Source organism: Abramis brama, assembly GCF_963993115.1.
Source record: "Abramis brama genome assembly, chromosome: 22".
In the NCBI taxonomy this organism is placed as follows: domain Eukaryota; kingdom Metazoa; phylum Chordata; class Actinopteri; order Cypriniformes; family Leuciscidae; genus Abramis; species Abramis brama.
The window spans coordinates 34,273,198-34,297,525 of record NC_139984.1 but is presented as its reverse complement, the minus strand read 5'-3'; the positions used below and the strand labels follow the sequence as shown (position 1 = coordinate 34,297,525).

The window sequence follows — 24,328 nt, the reverse complement described above, 5'->3', positions numbered from 1 at the left end:
CGCTACAGCCCTCCCTCCACAGCTCCTCCCCCACAGCTCCTCCCCCACAGCTCCTCCCCCACAGCTCCTCCCTCCACAGCTCCTCCCCCACAGCTCCTCCCCCACAGCTCCTCCCTCCACAGCTCCTCCCCCACAGCTCCTCCCCCACAACGGAGCCTGCCGTGAACACGCAGGCTAGTAAACATGCAGGGCCACTGATGACGGCGGATAAACAGTTATCGCACATTCACTGGTAGGGATGAAACATCAACAATATGCTTTACATTGACTATGGCCTGCCCATACTTTGACTACAAACTTGGTCCTCAAATCATTACGTATTTTGCAATACATGTAATGTAACTTCATAATGTTGCACTCTTTCTATAAGTTATAAATAGCTAGCAAGATAATATAATGGTAACGTTACAGTATCTAAGTAATTATTCTAGCGATGTGTAATGCTAAATAAGGTTTGCTAGTACATTATTTCAGCAACATGACAAGCCAGTGAATTAGTAGGTTTCTATTGTTGCTTTGCACAGTGCGTGACATTTTATCTGTATGCTATGCGGCTAGAGTTTTGACACCGAGTCAATGGGCTCCGACGGGCTTGTTTATCGTCATCGGTCTTTTTCTGTTTACCTGTCTTTGTTGTATGAGCTGGTGCCACTCGAGAAATTGGCAGTTTTAGTTGTTTAGTTGTCCGCCATTAGCACAGCTGCGCGGCACACCGGCTATCTTGATTTTGAACGACGGTGCGCGCTGTGCTGTGCGAGAGAGGGAGGTGATCAGCGCGTACACGAGCTTGATTGACACTGCTAAGACACTCCTCCTGGCTCTGATTGGTTGTTTCTTACCGGGAGCGGTGTATTTCTGCAAATGGCAATAGGACCACTGGGAGGAGCCTGGGGAGCTTGATTTTTTCTATAATTCTATTGTCTCATATTCTACTGTCAGGACATAATGACAGTTTTAACAAATATGTAAAAAATAATTTTTTACAAAAGTTACCAACTGAAGCTTTAACTGACTATGTTTACAAGGATACTTGTCAAGACAGGCATTTTGACAATTTTGTTAGAATATGTCTGTTCAAGCGCAAAGAAGACGTGAAAGAGACCAGTTCAGGATATGAATTGCGTTCCCTTCCACGTCTTGCACTTGAATGTTTAAATTGGCAAGGCATTGTTAGAATTCATAAAAATGTTACCAGCCAATTGGCTATTGACACTTTTCATATACTCACCAACACCGAATTTACTCGCACTTGGCTAGTGATTATTTTAGGCCCTGGGTCAAGACATTAACTTTACCTGAGCTGTTGAATTAAATACGCTATAAACCCGCGCTTATTCAAGGACGGGCATTTATTGCATGGATATATATATATATACACCTCCAAAGGGCATTGGGTAATTCGCACCCTGATTTACCCAACATATGGCTGATGAATCTGGTATCTGGTATAATGTTTATTGTCAGGCTCCATTAGAGTGAGTGCGTGTCAGGCCGAGTGTGTTCTCCCGATGCTGAGACAGAATCATGTCTAAGAGCAAATGTCTGTTAGTTTGTTGACAGGAATGCAGAGGACACCATGGACTCCAGGAAGAGGTGACGACAAGCAATCATACAACATTACATCATTTTAACTTCATATGAATGTCTGCACACTGATAGATTGCTATTAGATTGATTAGTATTTAAATTCTTGACAACATTTATTATTAAATCAACATGTTAAAGGTGCTGTAAGTGATTTTAATCTCAGCATTTACTAATACATTATTAAAATCAAAAGTTGTATTTGTTAACATTAGTTAATGCACTGTGAACTAACATGAACAAATTACACTAACGTTGACAAAGGTGATTTAATAATATAAAGGATATTATTAAAAGAATAAAATATTAAACATTGCTTACTGTTAGTTCATGTTAGTTAATACAATAACTGTTAACAATGAGATTGTATTGCAAAGTGTGACCTTTATTTTTGACGCTCTGGATTACAACATCAGCCACTAAACAATTATTTAGAAATTAAATAAAATTTACAAATATCATGTCTAAATATTTAAATACCTTACTACATTACATTATTGTGGCTGATATTCAACAACTTTGATTTAGATCAGTGAAGCTCAAGCTTTTTGACTCCAAGGCTCCTCATGGTCAAAGAGGCAATAGTTGAAAGCTGCTCATTTCCAAGTAAATACATTTATGCATTTATCAGACGCTTTTATCCAAAGCAACTTACGTTGCATTTCAAGCTACACATTTACATTCTTATCAGTTCTTGCTTTCCCTGGGAATCGAACCCATGACCTTGACGTTACAAGCGCCAGCGCTCTACTGTTTGAGCTACAGGAAAGCTTTTATATTTAAAAAAAAAAATTAATAACTGAATGTTCTTCAGGATTTAGACATTTTACTACCCATGAATTTACATAATATTTTTACAGTTTTTTTAAAGTATTAAACTGCTGTTGTTTTTCTGTATTGTTTCACAGATCTGTCTCGGCTTCTCCTGAGCCCGGCTGTGTGTCCAGCTGTGTGTCCGGCGCGTCCATGGATCCTCCACCTAAACTCAGCTCTGCTAAACGGAGGTGAGGAACGTCATGTGAGGTTTACATAGACTATTGGAGACTAATCAAGTACATTACATAACGAGTACAAGTGCTAGTATTACATAAACACTACTCTGCAGACATTATTTTAATTACACAACATCTGTAATTGTGTTTCATATCAGTATTGATTAACCCTGTACAGCCTTTAATATTAAATAAAAGTCAGATAATTTAGTGAAATGGAACAATTTATTAAACCTTTACACAAAATACATTTGATTATTATATTTGATCCATCAGGCTTTTATGGCTCATATAGTCTGATATATTGAGAATATGAAGCCTCAGTTTTATTCAGAGGCCCAAACTGAGCAAATATATGGTGCAGATGCTGATATTTACAGTATACGGAATTCTGATGTTTATAGTGTAAATCAATGAGAGATTTATCACAGATATCGCAGATACTTGCCAAAAAAAGCATATAAATATCAATATCTGCCAATAATATGTCTTAGTAAGATGATATTTAGATGCTTAGTTTTATGATCAAAGCTCTGTTTGCAATACAATGATGATTGAGAGATGAACAATTAAACCTTCCTCAAAAGCCTGATGATCATATTTGATACTCAAATAACTATGTAACTATGTCTAGATAATCAAGTAAACCTGCTTCAGTCCAGTTGAAATATTACCAACAGCAAAGTTATTCTTACATTTACTACAGCAGAAAGACACGTGAAGCAAAGTGACTTACAACTGAGTAAACTCCCACGTAAATCACGATTTTATTTATAAAATAATGTACTGAAAATATAATGGCATAGATACTTCAAAAGTCCCACCTTGGCAAAATTAAACTAGGCTCATTTAACTCATGGCATCTGTTCAGTTTTTCAGTTAGAAATGTGTTTATCATCTGTTTGTTGCTTTTTAAAAGGAGATCCGTCTCGCCTTCACGTGTGAGCTGTGTGTCCGACGCGTCGATGGATCCTCCACCTAGATTCAGTTCGGAAGGCTCTTCTGCTAAACTGAGGTGAGGAACATCTCCTCGATGAAGCACATTTATTATCAGATTATCAGATGATCATTTAAAGAGCACCAATTCTGCTTCTAGCCATATTCATCTGTGTTTAGTGTGTAATGTTGCTGTTTGATCATGAAGAAGCTCCAGTTCTTCTCTATATCAGTGTCAGTGTTTCTGAAGACTGAAACGCCTCCATTGTAGTCTTGAGTTTCTCCCGGGAATGAACACGTCTCAATATTCCTCATTATAATATTTAATATGCAGAATAAAGGGGCGGGGCCTGGTTGAGTTAGTTAGTAGTGTGTTAAACTGGTGGTTATGGAAAGGGGCGGGACATTTCCCAAACACACTTGCAGCGCTCGACCAATCACAACACACTGATCCAGCCGACCAATCAGAGAACAGTGTGCTTTTCAGAAGGAGGGGCTTCATAGAGACAGGAACTAAACAGAGCGTTACTGACAGACTGGGAAGAGAGGAGCCGCAACAATGGAGAATATGAGGAAAATAATCAACATTCAAGCAGGAAAACCTGAAAACAACATCAAGACTTTATCAAGGGCGTAATAGGTCCTCTTTAAATGATACTTATTGGATAATGAGTTGACATTGTCGATTCATGTTTTCAGCAATTATATCAAGGGCTTGTAGTGTTATTCATGTACTTGATACTGAGGAATGGACACAATCAATGTATTTACATGCTTGAGTAAATATTTACATGTTCAACTACAGTAACAAACAGGAGGGATCAAAATCCTCAAATGGCGAGATGTCGCTGGATGCCATCTTCAGGGTGAGTTTTATTGTGTGTTTGGTCAAATACTATAGGAATTATAGGCCTCTTGACTGAATATTATATTAGTCCCACTTCTTACATTAGGACTTCATGATCAATCAAATTACAATTGTGATGTGGCTTAGTGCTATTTATCAAATTTCAAAGGCGATTGAATTAAATTAATGTTTGCGCTGTGAGTTTCAGAGCGAAGCACGACACTGTGTTTATTTACACGCGAGCAGCTCGTGATCCAGTGTTTTCAGCGTCTCTGTTCACAGTAAATGCTTAATCTTTTAAGTTTGAGTCACTTTAACATGCAATTGAAAACAAAACGTGCACAAACCATCTTCACATACTTATAATGAGAAACTCTAATCATCAGAAGAGACACTTTAAGGCTAATAATAATTTATTTTTACAATAATTTATCATTTTAAAATAAAGAAATTAAGACAGCCGTAAATATTAGTATTACAGTTGTACTGTAAAATATATATATATAAAAATGTACTTATTTATAAATTATTTTATAATTATTATTTAAAGGGGTGGTTGATTATGATTTCACTTTTCTAACTTTAGTTAGTGTGTAATGTTGCTGTTTGATCATAAACAACATCTGCAAAATTACAACGCTCAAAGTTCAAAGCAAAGGGAGATATTTTCTTTTACAGAAATCACTTTTTAAGGACTACAACAAACGGCTGGTATAATCGCAGTGATTTCTGATTTCAGGAGCTTGAGGACACAAACATCTGTTTGATGAAGAAAGAGCTGAGCAGGTTCAAGAAACTGCTGAGGCCAGATTTCCCAGCATGCTCTGTGAGTGAGGAGGAGGATGATGATGAGGGTCAGAGCCGAGTGAGTGAGGGAGTTCTGAGGATCTCGCTTCAAGTCCTGCGGAAGATGAACCAGACAGACCTCGCTAACACACTACAGACCAGTACGAGACCCATTTGAAACTCTCTTTGTGTGGAGGCGTATGGTAGATTGTGTGCAATGGGTTTTTCAGCAAAGTTGTGATCATTTAAAGGCCTTTGCGTATCAAAAACAGTATGATACAATAGGCTTTATATGGTTAAGCTTTTGAGTCAATTTGTTCACAGATTAATAATGCATTGTTTTTCTGTTTATTTAATGGTCTACTCATTTCAGAATTGTTTCTATTGCATATTGCAGAGCTGATCTCAGTGAGTCAGCAGCAACTGAAGTCCAGACTGAAACAGAAATTTCAGAGAATCAGCGAAGGAGTCTCCAATGGAGGGCACGTGGCACTTCTGAACGAGATCTACACAGAGCTTTACATCACAGAGGGGGGGACTGGAGACGTCAACGACAAGCATGAGGTGAGACAGATCGAGACCTCGTCATCCAGAGATCTAGAGACAGCGATCAGATGTAATGACATCTTCAAACCCTTACCTGGACAAGACAAAGCCATCAGGACGGTTCTGACCAAAGGAGTCGCCGGAATTGGAAAAACCGCTTCTGTGCAGAAGTTCGTCCTGGACTGGGCTGAAGGAAAAGCCAATCGGGATGTTCACTTCATATTTCCACTTCCTTTCCGAGACCTCAACTTGATGAAGGAGAAGCGGATGAGTCTGATGGAGCTTCTCTGCTGTTTTTTCACAGAAATGAAACCGATAGAATATAACGACTTCAAAACGATCTTCATCTTTGATGGTCTGGATGAGTGGCGTCTTCCTCTGGACTTCCAGAATAATGAGATTTTGTGGGATGTGAACGAATCGGCTTCAGTGGACGTGCTGCTGACCAACCTCATCAGAGGAAACCTGCTCCCATCTGCTCGCCTCTGGATCACCACGCGACCAGCTGCAGCCAATCAGATCTCTCCAGAGTGTGTCGACCAGGTCACAGAGGTCAGAGGGTTTAGAGACCCTCAGAAGGCTGAGTATTTTCGGAAAAGGATAAAAGATCAGCGTCTTGCCAGTAGGATTGTCTTACACATCCAATCATTGAGGAGCCTGCACGTCATGTGCCGCATCCCAGTGTTCTGTTGGATTTCCGCCACTGTTCTGGAGAAGATATGTGAAGCGGATGGTGCAGAGATTCCCAAGACTCTCACTCAAATGTTCACACACCTGCTGATTGTCCAGACCAAACTGAAGACCCAGAAGTATGATGGGAAATGGGATCTTCAGGAGGTCCGAAAGAGCATCCTGTCACTTGGGAAACTGGCTTTTGAACAACTGGAAAAGGGGAACCTGATCTTCTACGAGGAGGATCTGAGACAGTGTGGCATTGATGTCAGAGAAGCGTCCGTGTGCTCTGGAGTTTGTACGCAGATATTCAGAGAGGAGTTTGGGCTGCAGTTGGAGAAGGTGTTTAGCTTTGTGCATCTGAGCGTTCAAGAGTTTCTCGCTGCCTTGTACAAGTTCCTTTCCTTTGCTCAGGACAAGAAAAATTGCTCATTGACGGATTTTATGAAGAGCGAAGTGGACAGGGCCTTGCTGAGCGAGAACGGACACTTAGATCTCTTCCTCCGCTTCCTTCTGGGGCTTTCGCTGGAGTCCAATCAGACTCTCCTGAGGGGATTATTCACACCGAAAGAAAGCTCCAGTTGCACGCAGGACACGGTCGAGTACATCAAGAGTAAAATCCGAGAGAATCCTTCCCCGGAGAAGTCCATCAATCTGTTTCACTGTCTGAGCGAGCTGAATGATCATTCCCTGGTGCAGGAGGTCCAGACGTACCTGAGCCGCAGCACAGGTGCCCAGCGCCTCTCCGGAGTCAAGCTCTCTCCGGCCCAGTGGTCGGCGCTTGTGTTCGTCCTGCTGAACTCCACGGAGGACCTGGATGAGTTTGAACTGAGGGAATATGATCTGTCAGAGGAGTGTCTCCTGAGGCTGCTGCCGGTGGTCAAAGCTTCCAGAAAAGTGGAGTAAGTATATCATAGTATTAAGTTGCTTGTATAAAGAAATAAAAAAAGTACAGAAAATGTAGCTGATACTTGTACAGTTTTGGTGGGTAAAAAAACGTGCGACAGCTCACTAGAGTCACACAAACCGTGTCCAGTGTGCAACAAGAGCTTCCAGATTGCTAACACAATTTTTTAACATTAAGGGAACAAATGTGTCTGTTTACAAAGTAAGTATTTGTATTTTAAATATATAAAGATGTATATATATATATATATATATATATATGCGTACATACACATATACGTATATATATATATATATATATATATATATATATATATAAAGTATTTGACATATATATATATATATATATATATATATATATATATATATATATATATATATATATAAATATTTCTGTGTTTCTAGCGATGGGGAAATGCTTACATCATGGTTATTGTAGTTAAACAAAATCCATAAAAAACATTTTCATTACTTGAAATAAAACAATTTATCTAAAATGAAATATAAATAAACCATAAACTTATTTTATTTCATCTGGATGCCAAGGCAACATTTTTTTTTTTCTGTTTAGCTTAACTTGATATATAAAATAATTAAAACTGAAATAAATAATAATAAAAACTAACAAAAATGGCAAAAACAACAAAATTACTGTCACGCAAGCCGCGACAAAGGAAACAACACGTTGGATAATGCTCAAAAAAGAATAACATTTATTAGATTGTATCAAAGCAGCTTCACAGTGATAACATGAAAATAATACAACAAAGTTTGTTTCTAGAAGAAAATTGCATCATCGTCCACCTTAAGTAAGGCAGATCAATAATATTGTTAAATATTAAATGTCCCCAACTAAGCAAGCCAAAAGCCAAGGCGACAGTGGCAAGGAACCAAAACTCCATCAGGAGACAGAATGGAGAAAAAACCTTGGGAGAACCCAGACTCAGTCGGGGGCCAGTTCTCCTCTGGCCAACGAGCGAACAGTGTATGATTATGATTCAGGCAGCATTACAGGTCAGAAGTCAGATTGGATCAGAACATTCAGAATATTTATCCAGTTCCATCTGTTTGGAAGTCGGAGTCATCTCACCGGTATGGAGACGAGTTTGTTGAGGATCAGTGCCGATGGCTGTCGTGTCGATGAGGCCTTTCACAGGGCTGGCACTAGTAAGAACTCTAGCGGCTGCGTTTTGGACCAGCTGTAGATAATTTATTATGCGTGCAGGGCAACCACCCAGTAGAGCATTACAATAATCTAGCCTTGAGGTCATGAACGCATGAATTTACTGTTCCGCATTTTTCATTGAAAGTATATATGGTAATTTAGATATATTTTAAGATGGAAGAATGTGGTTTTACAGATGCTAGAAACATGGCTTTCAAATTAAAGGTAATTTAAATAGTTAAATTAGGGCTGCACAATTACAATCTTAGTCCACATTACATTAAGAAAATTTTAATTTAATAATAACATATTAATAAGCACACTTATAAGACCAGATTTAAATAGTCTAAGGGTAAGAAAGTAGGGTCACATTCAAGGATTACATGAACTGGTTTAAATTAGTGTCTGTGTAAATCTATACTGTGTGCTGTTATTGGGGATAACAGCACAGAAATATTCTTTCTCTTCCAGTCTGAGGGGTTGTAATCTCACAGATCAAATCTGTTCAGCCCTGGCCTCCGTGCTCAGCTCAAACTTCTCACGTCTGAGAGAGTTGGACCTCAGTGACAACAACCTCCAGGTTTCAGGAGTACAGCTTTTCTCTGCGGGACTGAAGAATCCTCACTGTAAACTGGAGATACTGAAGTAAGACCCTGTGTATAAGTATGTTTGGCAGTATGATTCTATGTGGATGCCTTTTTTAATAGAGTGCAGTTTTAACATTCGGGTTCCAGAAGTAAAAACTCTGATGTGATTACTTATAAATGATAACTTATTAACCGTTAAAGTCAGACCTACTGTGAGTTATGTTACCCATGATGCTGCACAGAAAATTCCATTAATCAGAGAGTTGAGACAAGCAAAACGATTCTAAAGATCTCGTTAGCTCCGGCCACTCCCATGAAGCATTGTAAATGATGAAATCGAGGCGGTCTTTCAAATACTTTTTTGCTTCAAATTAAATTTTGTAATAATATTGTGAAATATTGTGATTCTCCTCTTACCTGGTTGGTTTGATTCATGGCTTATAATGCTTTTAACGAAGACTATTTGAAATCCCAAAGGGAAAAATGACTGGAAAAAATACTTTCAGAACTAACAGCACTGAAAAAGTGGGTGGGACTGATGCGCTGTATTGCAAAGTGTGTTTCAGTCCAGTTTTTATGACATTTCTTTCCTCTCTAAATGTCTTATGCTCTGATATTACGAGTGTGCTCAATATGAATAATTTGAAATTTAATGCAAATGTTACCGCAGGTTGTGTAACTGCAATATTCGAGAGGACAGTTGTGATGCTCTGGTTTCAGCACTGATATCAAACCCGTCACATCTGAGAGAACTCAATCTGAACTCTAATAAACCAGGATATTCAGCAGTGAAGTTTTTGTCTGTTCTACTGGAAGATCCTCACTGTAAACTAGAGAAAATACAGTGAGTAATATCTGTTTTATATATATTTTTGAATGTATGAATTTTTTCTTAAATTTTTTCACAACAAATACACAAAAATTGTTGCATTCACATTTTAAGCAGCAATACAGCTTAATTAAAGTCTGTTGAGTCGCACATGTAAACACTGAGTGTTTCTTCTCTCTGTAGGCTGTATGATTGCAGTATTGGAGAGGAAGGTTGTGCTGCTCTGGCTTTAGCACTGATATCAAACCCCTCACATCTGAGAGAACTCAATCTGAACAATAATGAACTGGGAGCTTCAGGAGTGAAGCTTCTCTCTGGTCTACTGAAGGACCCAAACTGTAAACTGGAGAAACTACAGTGAGTTATACTGTTCAATATTTTAAGCAAAAATGCTTAAGTTGGAACAATGCTGGCATGATATCCCTAGCCATAGTGTCCTGTAGAGTCAACCCTGATCAAATGCACCTGAACCAGCTAATCAAAGTCTTCAGTAGTACTAGAATATTACAGGCAGTTCAGTTTGACCTGGGTTGGTCCTAAACTCTGCAGGACAGTGAACATAATTAGTAAACAATAAATACACTTTTTAGTTACATTTTAGTTTTTTATTTATTTATATTTTTGGTTATCATTTTAATTTTAGTTAAAGTTTTAGTAATTTTGTTGTGTTTTTGTACATTTTATTAGTTTTTTTTATATGTATAAATAGTTTTTATTGTTTTTATTTGTTAGTTTTAGTTCATTGAGTTTGTTATTTTAGTACTTCAAGTTAATCTAAACAAAAATGAGACATGTTGCCTTGGCAACTAGCTGAAATAAAATAAGTGCACTTTACAATAAGGTTCCATTGGTTAACATTAGTTAACTACATTATTTAACATGAACTAACAATGGCAAATACTTCTAAAGCATTTGTTAATCTTAGTTAATGTTACTTTCAACATTTACTAATCCTTTTTTAAAAATTAAAAGTTATATTTGTTAACATTAGGTAATGTATTGTGAACTAACATGAGCAGATGATTAACAATTATATTGTTTACTAAATAGCATTAACAAAGGTTAATAAATGCTTTTAAAATATATTGCTCCGTTTTAGTTAATGCATTAACTAATGTTAACAAATGAGACCTAATTGTGAAGTGTTACAAAAGTTATTTGTTATCATTTATTTCAGGAACGTTTAAATTGAAGTACCTTTTTTTGTTATGGTTATAGTTTTAGTTAACAATAATAACCCTTCACCAGAGGGCAGAGATATAATAAATATGATAAACAGGTTTGCTAATCAGTATCTGACTCCTTGACTCTCAGTCATAAACAACAATTGCTATATTTTAAACATGCCACTATCATACTTATAACTAATTATGAATGGAGAATTAATGCTTAAATGTTGGTGCTTGGTGAGAAGAAAAAGAATTGTCATTTTGTCATCAGGCAAAATGTTCCAGATGCAAATGTGATTTTCCTTATCTCTCTGCAGGCTTGATGACTGCAATATTGTAGAGGAAAGTTTTGCAGCTTTACTTTCAGGTCTGAGATCAAACCCTTTACACATCAGAGAACTTAATCTGAGTTGGAACAAACCAGGAGATCCAGGAGTGAAGCTTCTCTCTGATCTACTAAAGGATCCACAGTGTAAACTGGAAATACTACAGTGAGTGATGTTTCTTATTCAGGACTTCAAAACACAACCTCGCCAACATTACATGAAGAAATAAATTTTAACTAGATGTGTAAGCTGGCATTTCTGGTAGCTCATAAATATGAATGTTGGAGTGAATGTTTCTCTCCAAGTACTTTAGTGAGGTACTGTTAACTTCAACAGTCCACATTTCTAAATGCTCAACTTTTACTTGCAAAATATGAGTGTTGAGCTGTAAGACTGTGTTCACACTTGGCAGGGTTGGTTGGATTAAAACGAACTGTGGTGCGATTGCACTGTTAGTGAACGCTGCCAGACGAACCCTGCTGCGCAAACAAGTGGACCAAGACCCCTGAAAAGCTGGGTCTCGGTTCACTTCCAAATGAACTCTGGTATGGTGCAACATCCAAAGGCATTTAAATGGACCAAAAGCAGGATGTGATGTCACGAGATGCAACACTAAAAAGGACAGATTGTTCAAGCATTCCTTGTTCTTCTCGTCATGATCGCAATGTTTCCCATTACAGTTCAGTACAGGCATCAGAACCATGTCTCCTCGCAGCAGATCTTAATTTGCGTGTGTGACGGAGGAATTCCTGTCGCTGTTTTGACTCCTTTACACATTTTATAAGCCCTTCATGAGTTCTCAGCAAGTAAAAAATATTATCCTATATACACACATACAATGAGCGTTTAGCCCAGCACACAGAAAATATGTATTGTTGTTGTTGCTTTATATCTTCAAGTACAGTGTTAGAAATGACAGTGTAAATGCTAAGCGAACCAAGACTAAATTTAAAATTTTCCTTTTGGGTCCAGACTAAAATAACCAAGAGAAGTGAACTATTTTCACTTGAGAGTATCTTTCTCTCCTCAGGTTGGAGTGCTGCAGTATTGGAGAGGAAGGATGTGCTGCCTTGGTTTTAGGTCTTTTATCAAACCCATCACATCTGAGAGAACTCAATCTGAACTACAATGAACCAGGAGATTTAGGAGTGAAACTTCTGTCTGTGCTACTGAAGGAACCACACTGTAAACTGGAGAAACTAAAGTGAGTGATGATTGTTAATCATTTTATCAAATCAACGTGTCTTATATTTTTAAATGTTTCATTTGTATTCTGTATTGAATGTAGAATTTGTGTTGAGCAGTAAATGTCAGTCGTTCTCTTCTTTGCAGGCTGGAATATGACAGTATTGGAGAGGAAGGTTGTGCTGCTCTGGCCTCAGCACTGATATCAAACCCCTCACATCTGAGAGAACTCAATCTGAGCTGGAACAAACCAGGATTTTCAGCAGTGAAGCTTTTGTCTGATCTACTGAAGGATACACACTGTAAACTGGAGAATCTACAGTAAGTGATATTTTAAATATTATTTATATTCACATACTGTGTTTTTGGATATATTTAAGGTAACACTTTATTTCGATAGTCTACTCTAATAACTATAACTATAACTATGCTCTATAACATAGTATATTTGCAACTACATGTAAACTAGCAGTCATTAGAGGATCAGTAGACTGTCTGATTAATATCTGCTAACACTTTATTTTGATGCTCCTCAACAGACATTCAACTGACTATAAGTAATTTTGCAACTACATGTCAACTTATTCTACTAACCCGAACCTAACAGTCTACTGATACTCTAATGAGTGTTAGTTGACATGTAGGTGCAAAGTTACTTATATTTAGTAGAATATCTAAAGTGGACTACTGAAATAAAGTGCAATTTTTTTTTACAACAATCATACATATAAAGCCAATAGCACACAATGTAAAATAATTTCAGTGGACTGATATTGTGGTTACTGTATGTTCAGTTCATCAATTTTGCCAATTCTTTTATTAAATATCAGTATGGCTATATAATAATTAAAAGCAATACAAAATTATTATAATTAATGAAACAAATGTTAAAAAATCTAAATTAAAACAAAATAATAAATATTTCTACTGCAATATTTCACTGCAAAATAAGAAAAATATAATAGTAACTGTTACAATAACAATACTTTTGTTTATGGTTGTCTTAATTTCTTCATTCTCAAATGTTAAATGTTTTACTGGAAGAGCCTTACTGTAAACTAGAGAAAATGCAGTGAGTGATATTTTATTATATTATCTAATCATTCTCTGATTTATATATTTTATTTAATGTATTTTGTTTTTTACATTATTTCACAACAAATACACAAAATTGTTGCATTCACATTTTAAGCAGCAATACAGCTTAATTAAAGTGTGTTGAGTCGCACATGTAAACACTGAGTGTTTCTTCTCTCTGTAGGCTGTATGATTGCAGTATTGGAGAGGAAGGTTGTGCTGCTCTGGCTTTAGCACTGATATCAAACCCCTCACATCTGAGAGAACTCAATCTGAACAATAATGAACTGGGAGATTCAGGAGTGAAGCTTCTCTCTGGTCTACTGGAGGACCCAAACTGTAAACTGGAGAAACTACAGTGAGTGGTTTTATTTTAGTGTATTTTTGGAAAATATCAGTGTTAGGGCTGTAGTCAACCAAAGGAATGCTTAGTCGACCAAAGTCCTGTCCTGCACAACGATTAGTCGACAAAATGACATTGGGTGTCTGTTTTTTTTTTTCGGCTCCCATGTTAATAGGTTGGAGTTTGCACACTGCCTGCGTGAGACGCGTCTCAGGCGCGGCGCTAGCCACGCGGAAATCGCGTGCATGCTAGAAATAGAACCGACGCCTGAGTGTTCCAGCAACGGGAGTGTTCTCTGGCTAGAGCGCAGAACAGTGGAGTTTGTATGGACCGAAGTGCATGTCTGAGCTTGCATTGCTGCTATTGCTTTGACATTGTGGAAAATAGAATAATAGAAACAAAATGTATTAGACTTTTTACCCGTTATTATCAATCTAAATTAATCTCGTTTTTAATTTAGGCTAACTTAATTTCGTTTTTCTTTATTTAAATTTTGTTTTTTCTTTATTTAAATTTCGTTTTTCTTTATTTAAATTTCGTTTTTCTTTAGGCCTATTTAAATTTCGTTTTTCTTTATTTAAATTTCATTTTTCTTTATTTAAATTTCATTTTTTCTGTATTTAAATTTAGTTTTTTATTTAAATTTCATTTTTCTTTATTTAAATCTACCCTTTACTGTGTCAGTAATTTGTTAGTCAGAAAAATATTAGACTACCTTAAGAGTATTGCTTAAGTTAACAGACTGTGTGCGTTTTATATCACTAGTGCAGTGTCCGTTCTCGGAGAATATAGCCCTGCTCGCGTGAGGTGCGCCGCTTCCCGCTCGCGCTGTTCTGTAGTTTACTATTAATTCTGAACGTGTCGCATCTCGCGTGTCTGTCTATATTGCACCAAATGCGACACTGCACTCCCTTGTGAAGTCGATTGGATGAACGGTTCTCGAAATAATCAAAATGCAAACGGACAGATAGACACATAGAGATTACTACCTATATTCCTTACTGAGCGCGAAGCAGCAGTGCAGCCAGCCACAGGTGCGGTTCCCGAGTGTTCTACGTGGTGCGCTAAACTGTGGCGCTGTTACAAAATAGCCTAAATTAAAGCATTTAAAGTTGGGGATAAAACATAGGCTAATTATATTTAGAATGCAGTAATATATAACTGCTTATAAAGGAATAAATATCAAGGAGTAAATCAATGAAAATTTCTTTATTGGTAAAAAAAATAAAATAATAATTATGCGACTTCGACGGCATCGACCGATTAGTCGACTAAACGACTAAAGTTTACAGCCCTAATCAGTGTACTGTACTAACATAAGCAGGATGTGTTTGTTTCAAACAAATACGTATACCTCAGTGGTTCTCAAACAGGAATGACTTAAATGAATTTAAATTAATAAATGATTATCATTATACTAAAATAAACAAACTCTAATCGAAGTTAAGATACTAAAAAGACACAAAATCAAGATGTAAACTGAAAACTCAGCTAAATTTATTTTTCTTTTCCCTCAATAACTATTGTTTTTATTTTAACAGTTAACAGTTCTTGAAGTGTCAATAAAAAAATGAATGAATCATTTAATTTAGTTTTCAATACTCGTCAATACTTTAAGTTTCAAATATATATATATATTTTTGTATTTGGAGTACATGGTTTCTAAGATACTCTTTTGTGAGAGAGAGTAACAGGACAGCCAGATTATATTTAACAGATTTTCAGCTTTTTTGTCCTTGCCTGACTGAAACAGCTGTGCGAGAGGCGTTTCAAAGATGGCCACAGAGTGAAATGGAAAACCTAAAAGGGACTCTGGCTTGGTGCTGAATATCTCTTTCTCTTTGCAGGCTGGAATACTGCAGTATTGGTGAGGATGGTTTCGCTGCCCTGATTTCAGGTCTGAAATCGAACCCATCACATCTGAGAGAACTCAGTCTGAGCAGGAACGAACCTGGAGACTCGGGAGTGGAGATACTGTCTGATCTCCTGAAGGATCCACAGTGTGAACTTGAGAAACTAGAGTGAGTAACATATTGCGTTTTTAAACAAGTTTTCATACACAGTGTCCCTCACTCCTGTTCATATGTATGAGTGATGAGGCATTTTTCTCCTTCTTTGCAGGCTTGATGACTGCAGTATTGGTGAGAGAGGTTTTGCTGCTCTGGTTTCAGGTCTGAGATCAAACCCCTCACACATAAGGGAGCTAAATCTGAACTCTAATAAACCAGTGTTCTCAGGAGTAAAGCTACTCTATGATCTACTGGGAGATCAGCACTGTAAATTGGAGAAACTACAGTGAGTAATATTTCATATGTCTCAAAACTAGGGGTGTGACGAGACGCTTACTCCACGAGACGAGACGAGACACGAGATTGGGTTCACGAGAACGAGACAAGACGAGATTTTTACACAATTTTTAAGAAATCCTCAATGATGAAATATATGAATGGAAAATAGTCTTTTATTCAACTGAAAATCACAAAATGCAAAACAATTTAGGTTCATTTTGAAATCAACTTGTAATGAATGTTATTTTACTTCTATTTTAATGAATTCTATGCAGTAAAGGACATGCAAACACTGCAAAATGTTTTGCTATAAACTCTACTGTCTGGCTTCTCCCCTGTACGATTTCACATGAGAAATCTAACTCCTTTCCACAAATCGAACATAAAGAAAAATAAAACAGTATAAATAAAATAAATATAAATAACTGAAATAACACTTTAAATGCAAACAGTAAGTGTGTATCCATAATCAAAGTACTGCTCTCTCAAAACTACAAGTTCAAACAGAAACAATTTTTTTCTTCAAGCATGAAAAAGAGATAAATTAACTACACAGAACAGACTAAGATTATGGTCATGTTCTTTTTCAAGAATATAAGCATGTCGACGATTTCTGGCAGCAGTTGAGACCTTTGGGCAGTAACTAGGGCTGCACGATATGAGGAAAAGCTGCGATGTGCGATAACATTGTTTAATATTGCGATGTCGATATGACTTGTGATATGTGAATGTTAGCTATACTGTTCCCAGAGCTTTAATAGGTTCTTTGCGCAATAGGTCAAATGTTTATTACCTGCCTGGTTCAGATCACACAATTTTAGCGCGATTTTGGCACGATCCGTTTCGTGGAGATTCGTAAAGGACAACGGGCGTCGGGACGCAAGATTCGATCGTTTCATTTCGAATAGTGTGTCATAGTGGGCGACAACCTACGCGTCTGCGATGCTTCAGGACATCATGACAGAAAGACTAGCATGTTTAATTTTAACGGTCCTCCACGACGGGTTGAGTGTGAGCGAGAGTGAGTGAGAGTGCGAGCAACAGTGAGTGTGCGTGTGTGCGCGCGCCAGTGAGCGTGTGTGTGTGTGTGTTCGCGCGCGAGTGAGTGAGTGAGCGAGGGACAGTGAGTGTGTGTGTGTGCGCGGAGTGTGTGTGTGATTGGCCCGGCACACAAATGATTTAAAAGTGGCAGGGGCATCTTCAATACTAATTTCACCCTCACGCTCCATCACACTGACATCACAACAACTCACGAGACAAAGTTTCACCTCGACGAGAAATCTCGTCGCGTTTTAATCTTGTCACACCCCTACCCAAAACCCATACAGACTTGATGATGGTGAGATCAGATCTATGTGTGGACCATAAAGTCGGACAAAAATATCGCTGGATTACAGTTAATGGCAAAATGAATGCTTGGAAATGTAAACTGATATTTCCTACTGAAATACTAAAGCAACAGTTATAAACAACTGTCTAAAAACAATGTTGGTGAAAAATCTTAACATTAGCATTGGATGGAAGTATATTTATAATTTATGAGTGTTCAGCTGTAGGTGTCTTTCTCTCCTCAGGTTGGAGTGCTGCAGTATTGGAGAGGGAGGTTGTGCTGCTCTAGCTTTAGCGTTGAGATCCAATCCCTCACATCTGAGAGAACTCAATCTGAACTACAATGAACCAGGAGATTCAGGAGTGAAACTTCTGTATGTTCTATTGATGGACCCACGCTGTAAATTGGAGAAACTAGAGTGAGTGATATTATCATTATCGAATTAAAACAAGGCACAGTGATGCATTTAGCAGAACTTTTTAACTTGAAGTTTAAGTTAAAGGGTTCGTTGACCCCAAAATGTAAATTCTGTCATCATTTACTTACCCTTGTGTTGTTCCAATCCCGTAAGACTTTTGTTCATCTTTGGAACACAAATTAAGATATTGCTGAAGCTGAAACGTGCTGCATAACACGAGAATGAACCTCATTGGTTCTTGCTGAAGCTCAAACGTGCTGCGTAACACGAGAATGAATTTTATTAGTTCCTGCTGAAGCTCAAACGTGCTGCGTAACACGAGAATGAACCTCATTGGTTCCTGCTGAAGCTCAAACGTGCTGCGTAACACGAGAATGAACCTCATTGGTTCTTGCTGAAGCTCAAACGTGCTGCGTAACACGAGAATGAACCTCATTGGTTCTTGCTGAAGCTCAAACGTGCTGTGTAACACAAGAATGAACCTCATTGGTTCTTGGTAATGCTCAAACGTGCTGCGTAACACGAGAATGAACCTCATTGGTTCTTAGTAACGCTCAAACGTGCTGCGTAACACGAGAATGAACCTCATTGGTTCTTGCTGAAGCTCAAACGTGCTGTATAACACTGGAATGAACCTCATTGGTTCTTGCTGAAGCTCAAACGTTCTGCGTAACACGAGAATGAACCTCATTGGTTCTTGTTGAAGCTCAAACGTGCTGCGTAACACGAGAATGAACCTCATTGGTTCTTGCTGAAGCTCAAATGTTCTGCGTAACACGAGAATGAACCTCATTGGTTCTTGCTGAAGCTCAAACGTGCTGCGTAACACAAGAATGAACCTCATTGGTTCTTGGTAACGCTCAAACGTGCTGCGTAGCACGAGAATGAACCTCATTGGTTCTTGGTAACGCTCAAACGTGCTGCGTAACACGAGAATGAACCTCATTGGTTCTTACAGAAGCTCAAACGTGCTGCGTAACACGAGAATTAACCTCATTGGTTCCTGCTGAAGCTCAAACGTGCTGCGTAACACGAGAATGAACCTCATTGGTTCTTGCTGAAGCTCAAACGTGCTGCGTAACACGAGAATGAACCTCATTGGTTCTTGCTGAAGCTCAAACGTTCTGCGTAACATGAGAATGAACCTCATTGGTTCTTGCTGAAGCTCAAACGTGCTGCGTAACACAAGAATGAACCTCATTGGTTCTTGGTAACGCTCAAACGTGCTGCGTAACACAAGAATGAACCTCATTGGTTCTTGGTAACGCTCAAACGTGCTGCGTAACACAAGAATGAACCTCATTGGTTCTTGGTAACGCTCAAACGTGCTGCTTAACACGAGAATGAACCTCATTGGTTCTTGGTAACGCTCAAATGTGCTGCGTAACACGAGAATGAACCTCATTGGTTCTTGCTGAAGCTCAAACGTGCTGCGTAACACGAGAATGAACCTCATTGGTTCTTGCTGAAGCTCAAACGTGCTGCGTAACACAAGAATGAACCTCACTGGTTCTTGGTAACGCTCAAACGTGCTGCGTAGCACGAGAATGAACCTCATTGGTTCTTGGTAACGCTCAAACGTGCTGCGTAACACGAGAATGAACCTCATTGGTTCTTACAGAAGCTCAAACGTGCTGCGTAACACGAGAATGAACCTCATTGGTTCCTGCTGAAGCTCAAACGTGCTGCGTAACACGAGAATGAACCTCATTGGTTCTTGCTGAAGCTCAAACGTGCTGCGTAACACGAGAATGAACCTCATTGGTTCTTGCTGAAGCTCAAACGTTCTGCGTAACATGAGAATGAACCTCATTGGTTCTTGCTGAAGCTCAAACGTGCTGCGTAACACAAGAATGAACCTCATTGGTTCTTGGTAACGATCAAAACGTGCTGCGTAACACGAGAATGAACCTCATTGGTTCTTGCTGAAGCTCAAACGTGCTGTGTAACACAAGAATGAACCTCATTGGTTCTTGGTAATGCTCAAACGTGCTGCGTAACACGAGAATGAACCTCATTGGTTCTTAGTAACGCTCAAACGTGCTGCGTAACACGAGAATGAACCTCATTGGTTCTTGCTGAAGCTCAAACGTTCTGCGTAACACGAGAATGAACCTCATTGGTTCTTGTTGAAGCTCAAACGTGCTGCGTAACACGAGAATGAACCTCATTGGTTCTTGCTGAAGCTCAAATGTTCTGCGTAACACGAGAATGAACCTCATTGGTTCTTGCTGAAGCTCAAACGTGCTGCGTAACACAAGAATGAACCTCATTGGTTCTTGGTAACGCTCAAACGTGCTGCGTAGCACGAGAATGAACCTCATTTGTTCTTGGTAACGCTCAAACGTGCTGCGTAACACGAGAATGAACCTCATTGGTTCTTACAGAAGCTCAAACGTGCTGCGTAACACGAGAATGAACCTCATTGGTTCCTGCTGAAGCTCAAACGTGCTGCGTAACACGAGAATGAACCTCATTGGTTCTTGCTGAAGCTCAAACGTGCTGCGTAACACGAGAATGAACCTCATTGGTTCTTGCTGAAGCTCAAACGTTCTGCGTAACATGAGAATGAACCTCATTGGTTCTTGCTGAAGCTCAAACGTGCTGCGTAACACAAGAATGAACCTCATTGGTTCTTGGTAACGCTCAAACGTGCTGCGTAACACAAGAATGAACCTCATTGGTTCTTGGTAACGCTCAAACGTGCTGCTTAACACGAGAATGAACCTCATTGGTTCTTGGTAACGCTCAAATGTGCTGCGTAACACGACAATGAACCTCATTGGTTCTTGCTGAAGCTCAAACGTGCTGCGTAACACAAGAATGAACCTCATTGGTTCTTGGTAACGCTCAAACGTGCTGCGTAACACGAGAATGAACCTCATTGGTTCTTACAGAAGCTCAAACGTGCTGCGTAACACGAGAATGAACCTCATTGGTTCCTGCTGAAGCTCAAACGTGCTGCGTAACACGAGAATGAACCTCATTGGTTCTTGCTGAAGATCAAACGTGCTGCGTAACACGAGAATGAACCTCATTGGTTCTTGCTGAAGCTCAAACGTTCTGCGTAACATGAGAATGAACCTCATTGGTTCTTGCTGAAGCTCAAACGTGCTGCGTAGCACGAGAATGAACCTCATTGGTTCTTGGTAACGCTCAAACGTGCTGCGTAACACGAGAATGAACCTCATTGGTTCTTACAGAAGCTCAAACGTGCTGCGTAGCACGAGAATGAACCTCATTGGTTCTTGGTAACGCTCAAACGTGCTGCTTAACGAGAATGAACCTCATTGGTTCTTGGTAACGCTCAAACGTGCTGCTTAACGAGAATGAACCTCATTGGTTCTTGGTAACGCTCAAACGTGCTGCTTAACGAGAATGAACCTCATTGGTTCTTGGTAACGCTCAAACGTGCTGCGTAACACAAGAATGAACCTCATTGGTTCTTGGTAACGCTCAAACGTGCTGCTTAACGAGAATGAACCTCATTGGTTCTTGGTAACGCTCAAATGTGCTGCGTAACACGACAATGAACCTCATTGGTTCTTACAGAAGCTCAAACGTGCTGCGTAACACGAGAATGAACCTCATTGGTTCCTGCTGAAGTTCAAACGTGCTGCGTAACACGAGAATGAACCTCATTGGTTCTTGGTAACGCTCAAACGTGTTGCGTAACACGAGAATGAACCTCATTGGTTCTTGCTGAAGCTCAAACGTGCTGCGTAACACAAGAATGAACCTCATTGGTTCTTGCTGAAGCTCAAACGTGCTGCGTAACACAAGAATGAACCTCATTGGTTCTTGGTAACGCTCAAACGTGCTGCGTAACACGAGAATGAACCTCATTGGTTCTTGGTAACGCTCAAACGTGCTGCGTAACACGAGAATGAACCTCATTGGTTCTTAGTAACGCTCAAACGTGCTGCGTAACACGAGAATGAACCTCATTGGTTCCTGCTGAAGTTCAAACGTGCTGCGTAACACGAGAATGAACCTCATTGGTTCTTGGTAACGCTCAAATGTGCTGCGTAACACGACAATGAACCTCATTGGTTCTTGCTGAAGCTCAAACGTGCTGCGTAACATGAGAATGAACCTCATTGGTTCTTGCTGAAGCTCAAACGTGCTGCGTAGCACGAGAATGAACCTCATTGGTTCTTGGTAACGCTCAAACGTGCTGCGTAACACGAGAATGAACCTCATTGGTTCTTACAGAAGCTCAAACGTGCTGCGTAGCACGAGAATGAACCTCATTGGTTCTTGGTAACGCTCAAACGTGCTGCTTAACGAGAATGAACCTCATTGGTTCTTGGTAACGCTCAAACGTGCTGCTTAACGAGAATGAACCTCATTGGTTCTTGGTAACGCTCAAACGTGCTGCTTAACGAGAATGAACCTCATTGGTTCTTGGTAACGCTCAAACGTGCTGCGTAACACAAGAATGAACCTCATTGGTTCTTGGTAACGCTCAAACGTGCTGCTTAACGAGAATGAACCTCATTGGTTCTTGGTAACGCTCAAATGTGCTGCGTAACACGACAATGAACCTCATTGGTTCTTACAGAAGCTCAAACGTGCTGCGTAACACGAGAATGAACCTCATTGGTTCCTGCTGAAGTTCAAACGTGCTGCGTAACACGAGAATGAACCTCATTGGTTCTTGGTAACGCTCAAACGTGTTGCGTAACACGAGAATGAACCTCATTGGTTCTTGCTGAAGCTCAAACGTGCTGCGTAACACAAGAATGAACCTCATTGGTTCTTGCTGAAGCTCAAACGTGCTGCGTAACACAAGAATGAACCTCATTGGTTCTTGGTAACGCTCAAACGTGCTGCGTAACACGAGAATGAACCTCATTGGTTCTTGGTAACGCTCAAACGTGCTGCGTAACACGAGAATGAACCTCATTGGTTCTTAGTAACGCTCAAACGTGCTGCGTAACACGAGAATGAACCTCATTGGTTCCTGCTGAAGTTCAAACGTGCTGCGTAACACGAGAATGAACCTCATTGGTTCCTGCTGAAGCTCAAACGTGCTGCGTAACACAAGAATGAACCTCATTGGTTCCTGTTGAAGCTCAAACGTGCTGCGTAACACGAGAATGAACCTCATTGGTTCTTGCTGAAGCTCAAACGTGTTGCGTAACACGAGAATGAACCTCATTGGTTCTTGCTGAAGCTCAAACGTGCTGCGTAACACAAGAATGAACCTCATTGGTTCTTGCTGAAGCTCAAACGTGCTGCGTAACACAAGAATGAACCTCATTGGTTCCTGCTGAAGCTCAAACGTGCTGCGTAACACGAGAATGAACCTCATTGGTTCTTGCTGAAGCTCAAACGTGCTGCGTAACACAAGAATGAACCTCATTGGTTCTTGCTGAAGCTCAAACGTTCTGCGTAACACGAGAATGAACCTCATTGGTTCTTGCTGAAGCTCAAACGTGCTGCGTAACACGAGAATGAACCTCATTGGTTCTTGCTGAAGCTCAAACGTGCTGCGTAACACAAGAATGAACCTCATTGGTTCTTGCTGAAGCTCAAACGTGCTGCGTAACACGAGAATGAACCTCATTGGTTCTTGCTGAAGCTCAAACGTGCTGCGTAACACGAGAATGAACCTCATTGGTTCTTGCTGAAGTTCAAACGTGCTGCATAACACGAGAATTGTTCTTGCGGGTCAAGTGAACATGCTTGATCTTCCCTAACTAATGTGCAAGGTGATGAATGTTTATATGTGGAAAAAAGTCCAATTCACATCAAGACCGATAACTATATTTGCATCCTCACCAACGAATGATAACATTCGGTTTATTCTAAGCTCGCCCACTTCAGTTTCAAAGTGTGTACAACATGTCGTTAAAAATGTTTTTGCAGTTCTTGTTGCATTCATACGGCTTTAATCATCAGATGTCCTCAGCATGCTATGTTTGAATGAATCTAGCTAGTGTATTCAATATAATCTAACAGTGAATTTAGCTGGCGTAGTTAATATAGTAGAATAAAAACACCACCTAGTCTTTTTCATTGCAACTTCAAAGGAAGCAAGACAATGTTGGTGAAACTAGCGCTGGATAACTGAGGTTATTTTATGTTACACTGTTTGCTAGTCTGGCATAATGTTCTCATCTCTGTTAATACTTCTCAACATTTATTCCGAGGGTATAACCGATTGTTTTCTATATATCCATTTTCTTTAAAGTATCCTTAAAAAGGGGGGTTGACTAGTGAAACAGAATGGATTTTTCTGGACTTCGACGATTATCTTCTCCGCAATGTTGTCCGTTGAACTTGAATGAATTCTGATTGGCTGTCAGTGTTTTATCATTCAATAGCTGGAAAAAA

At 39.3% G+C, this 24,328-nt stretch overlaps 1 protein-coding gene across 2 annotated transcripts in view; it reads left to right on the top strand.

Annotated features, from left to right (window-relative positions):
- LOC311072813 (NACHT, LRR and PYD domains-containing protein 3) overlaps window positions 1-24,328 on the top strand; it is a 31,164-nt gene that overhangs the window by 3,883 nt on the left and 2,953 nt on the right. The window contains exons 2-17 of one of the 2 annotated variants that reach the window (XM_084098095.1): window positions 1,550-1,593; window positions 2,493-2,588; window positions 3,496-3,591; window positions 4,318-4,378; window positions 5,099-5,306; window positions 5,543-7,265; window positions 8,906-9,079; window positions 9,692-9,865; window positions 10,034-10,207; window positions 11,337-11,510; window positions 12,376-12,549; window positions 12,678-12,851; window positions 13,792-13,965; window positions 15,798-15,971; window positions 16,072-16,245; window positions 17,813-17,986. In XM_084098095.1, the coding sequence (XP_083954221.1) occupies window positions 1,577-1,593; window positions 2,493-2,588; window positions 3,496-3,591; window positions 4,318-4,378; window positions 5,099-5,306; window positions 5,543-7,265; window positions 8,906-9,079; window positions 9,692-9,865; window positions 10,034-10,207; window positions 11,337-11,510; window positions 12,376-12,549; window positions 12,678-12,851; window positions 13,792-13,965; window positions 15,798-15,971; window positions 16,072-16,245; window positions 17,813-17,986 (3,941 nt within the window). In that variant the 5' untranslated portion in view covers window positions 1,550-1,576. The remainder of the gene's footprint in view (window positions 1-1,549; window positions 1,594-2,492; window positions 2,589-3,495; window positions 3,592-4,317; window positions 4,379-5,098; window positions 5,307-5,542; window positions 7,266-8,905; window positions 9,080-9,691; window positions 9,866-10,033; window positions 10,208-11,336; window positions 11,511-12,375; window positions 12,550-12,677; window positions 12,852-13,791; window positions 13,966-15,797; window positions 15,972-16,071; window positions 16,246-17,812; window positions 17,987-24,328) is intronic. The other variant, XM_084098096.1, reaches the window with a different exon arrangement.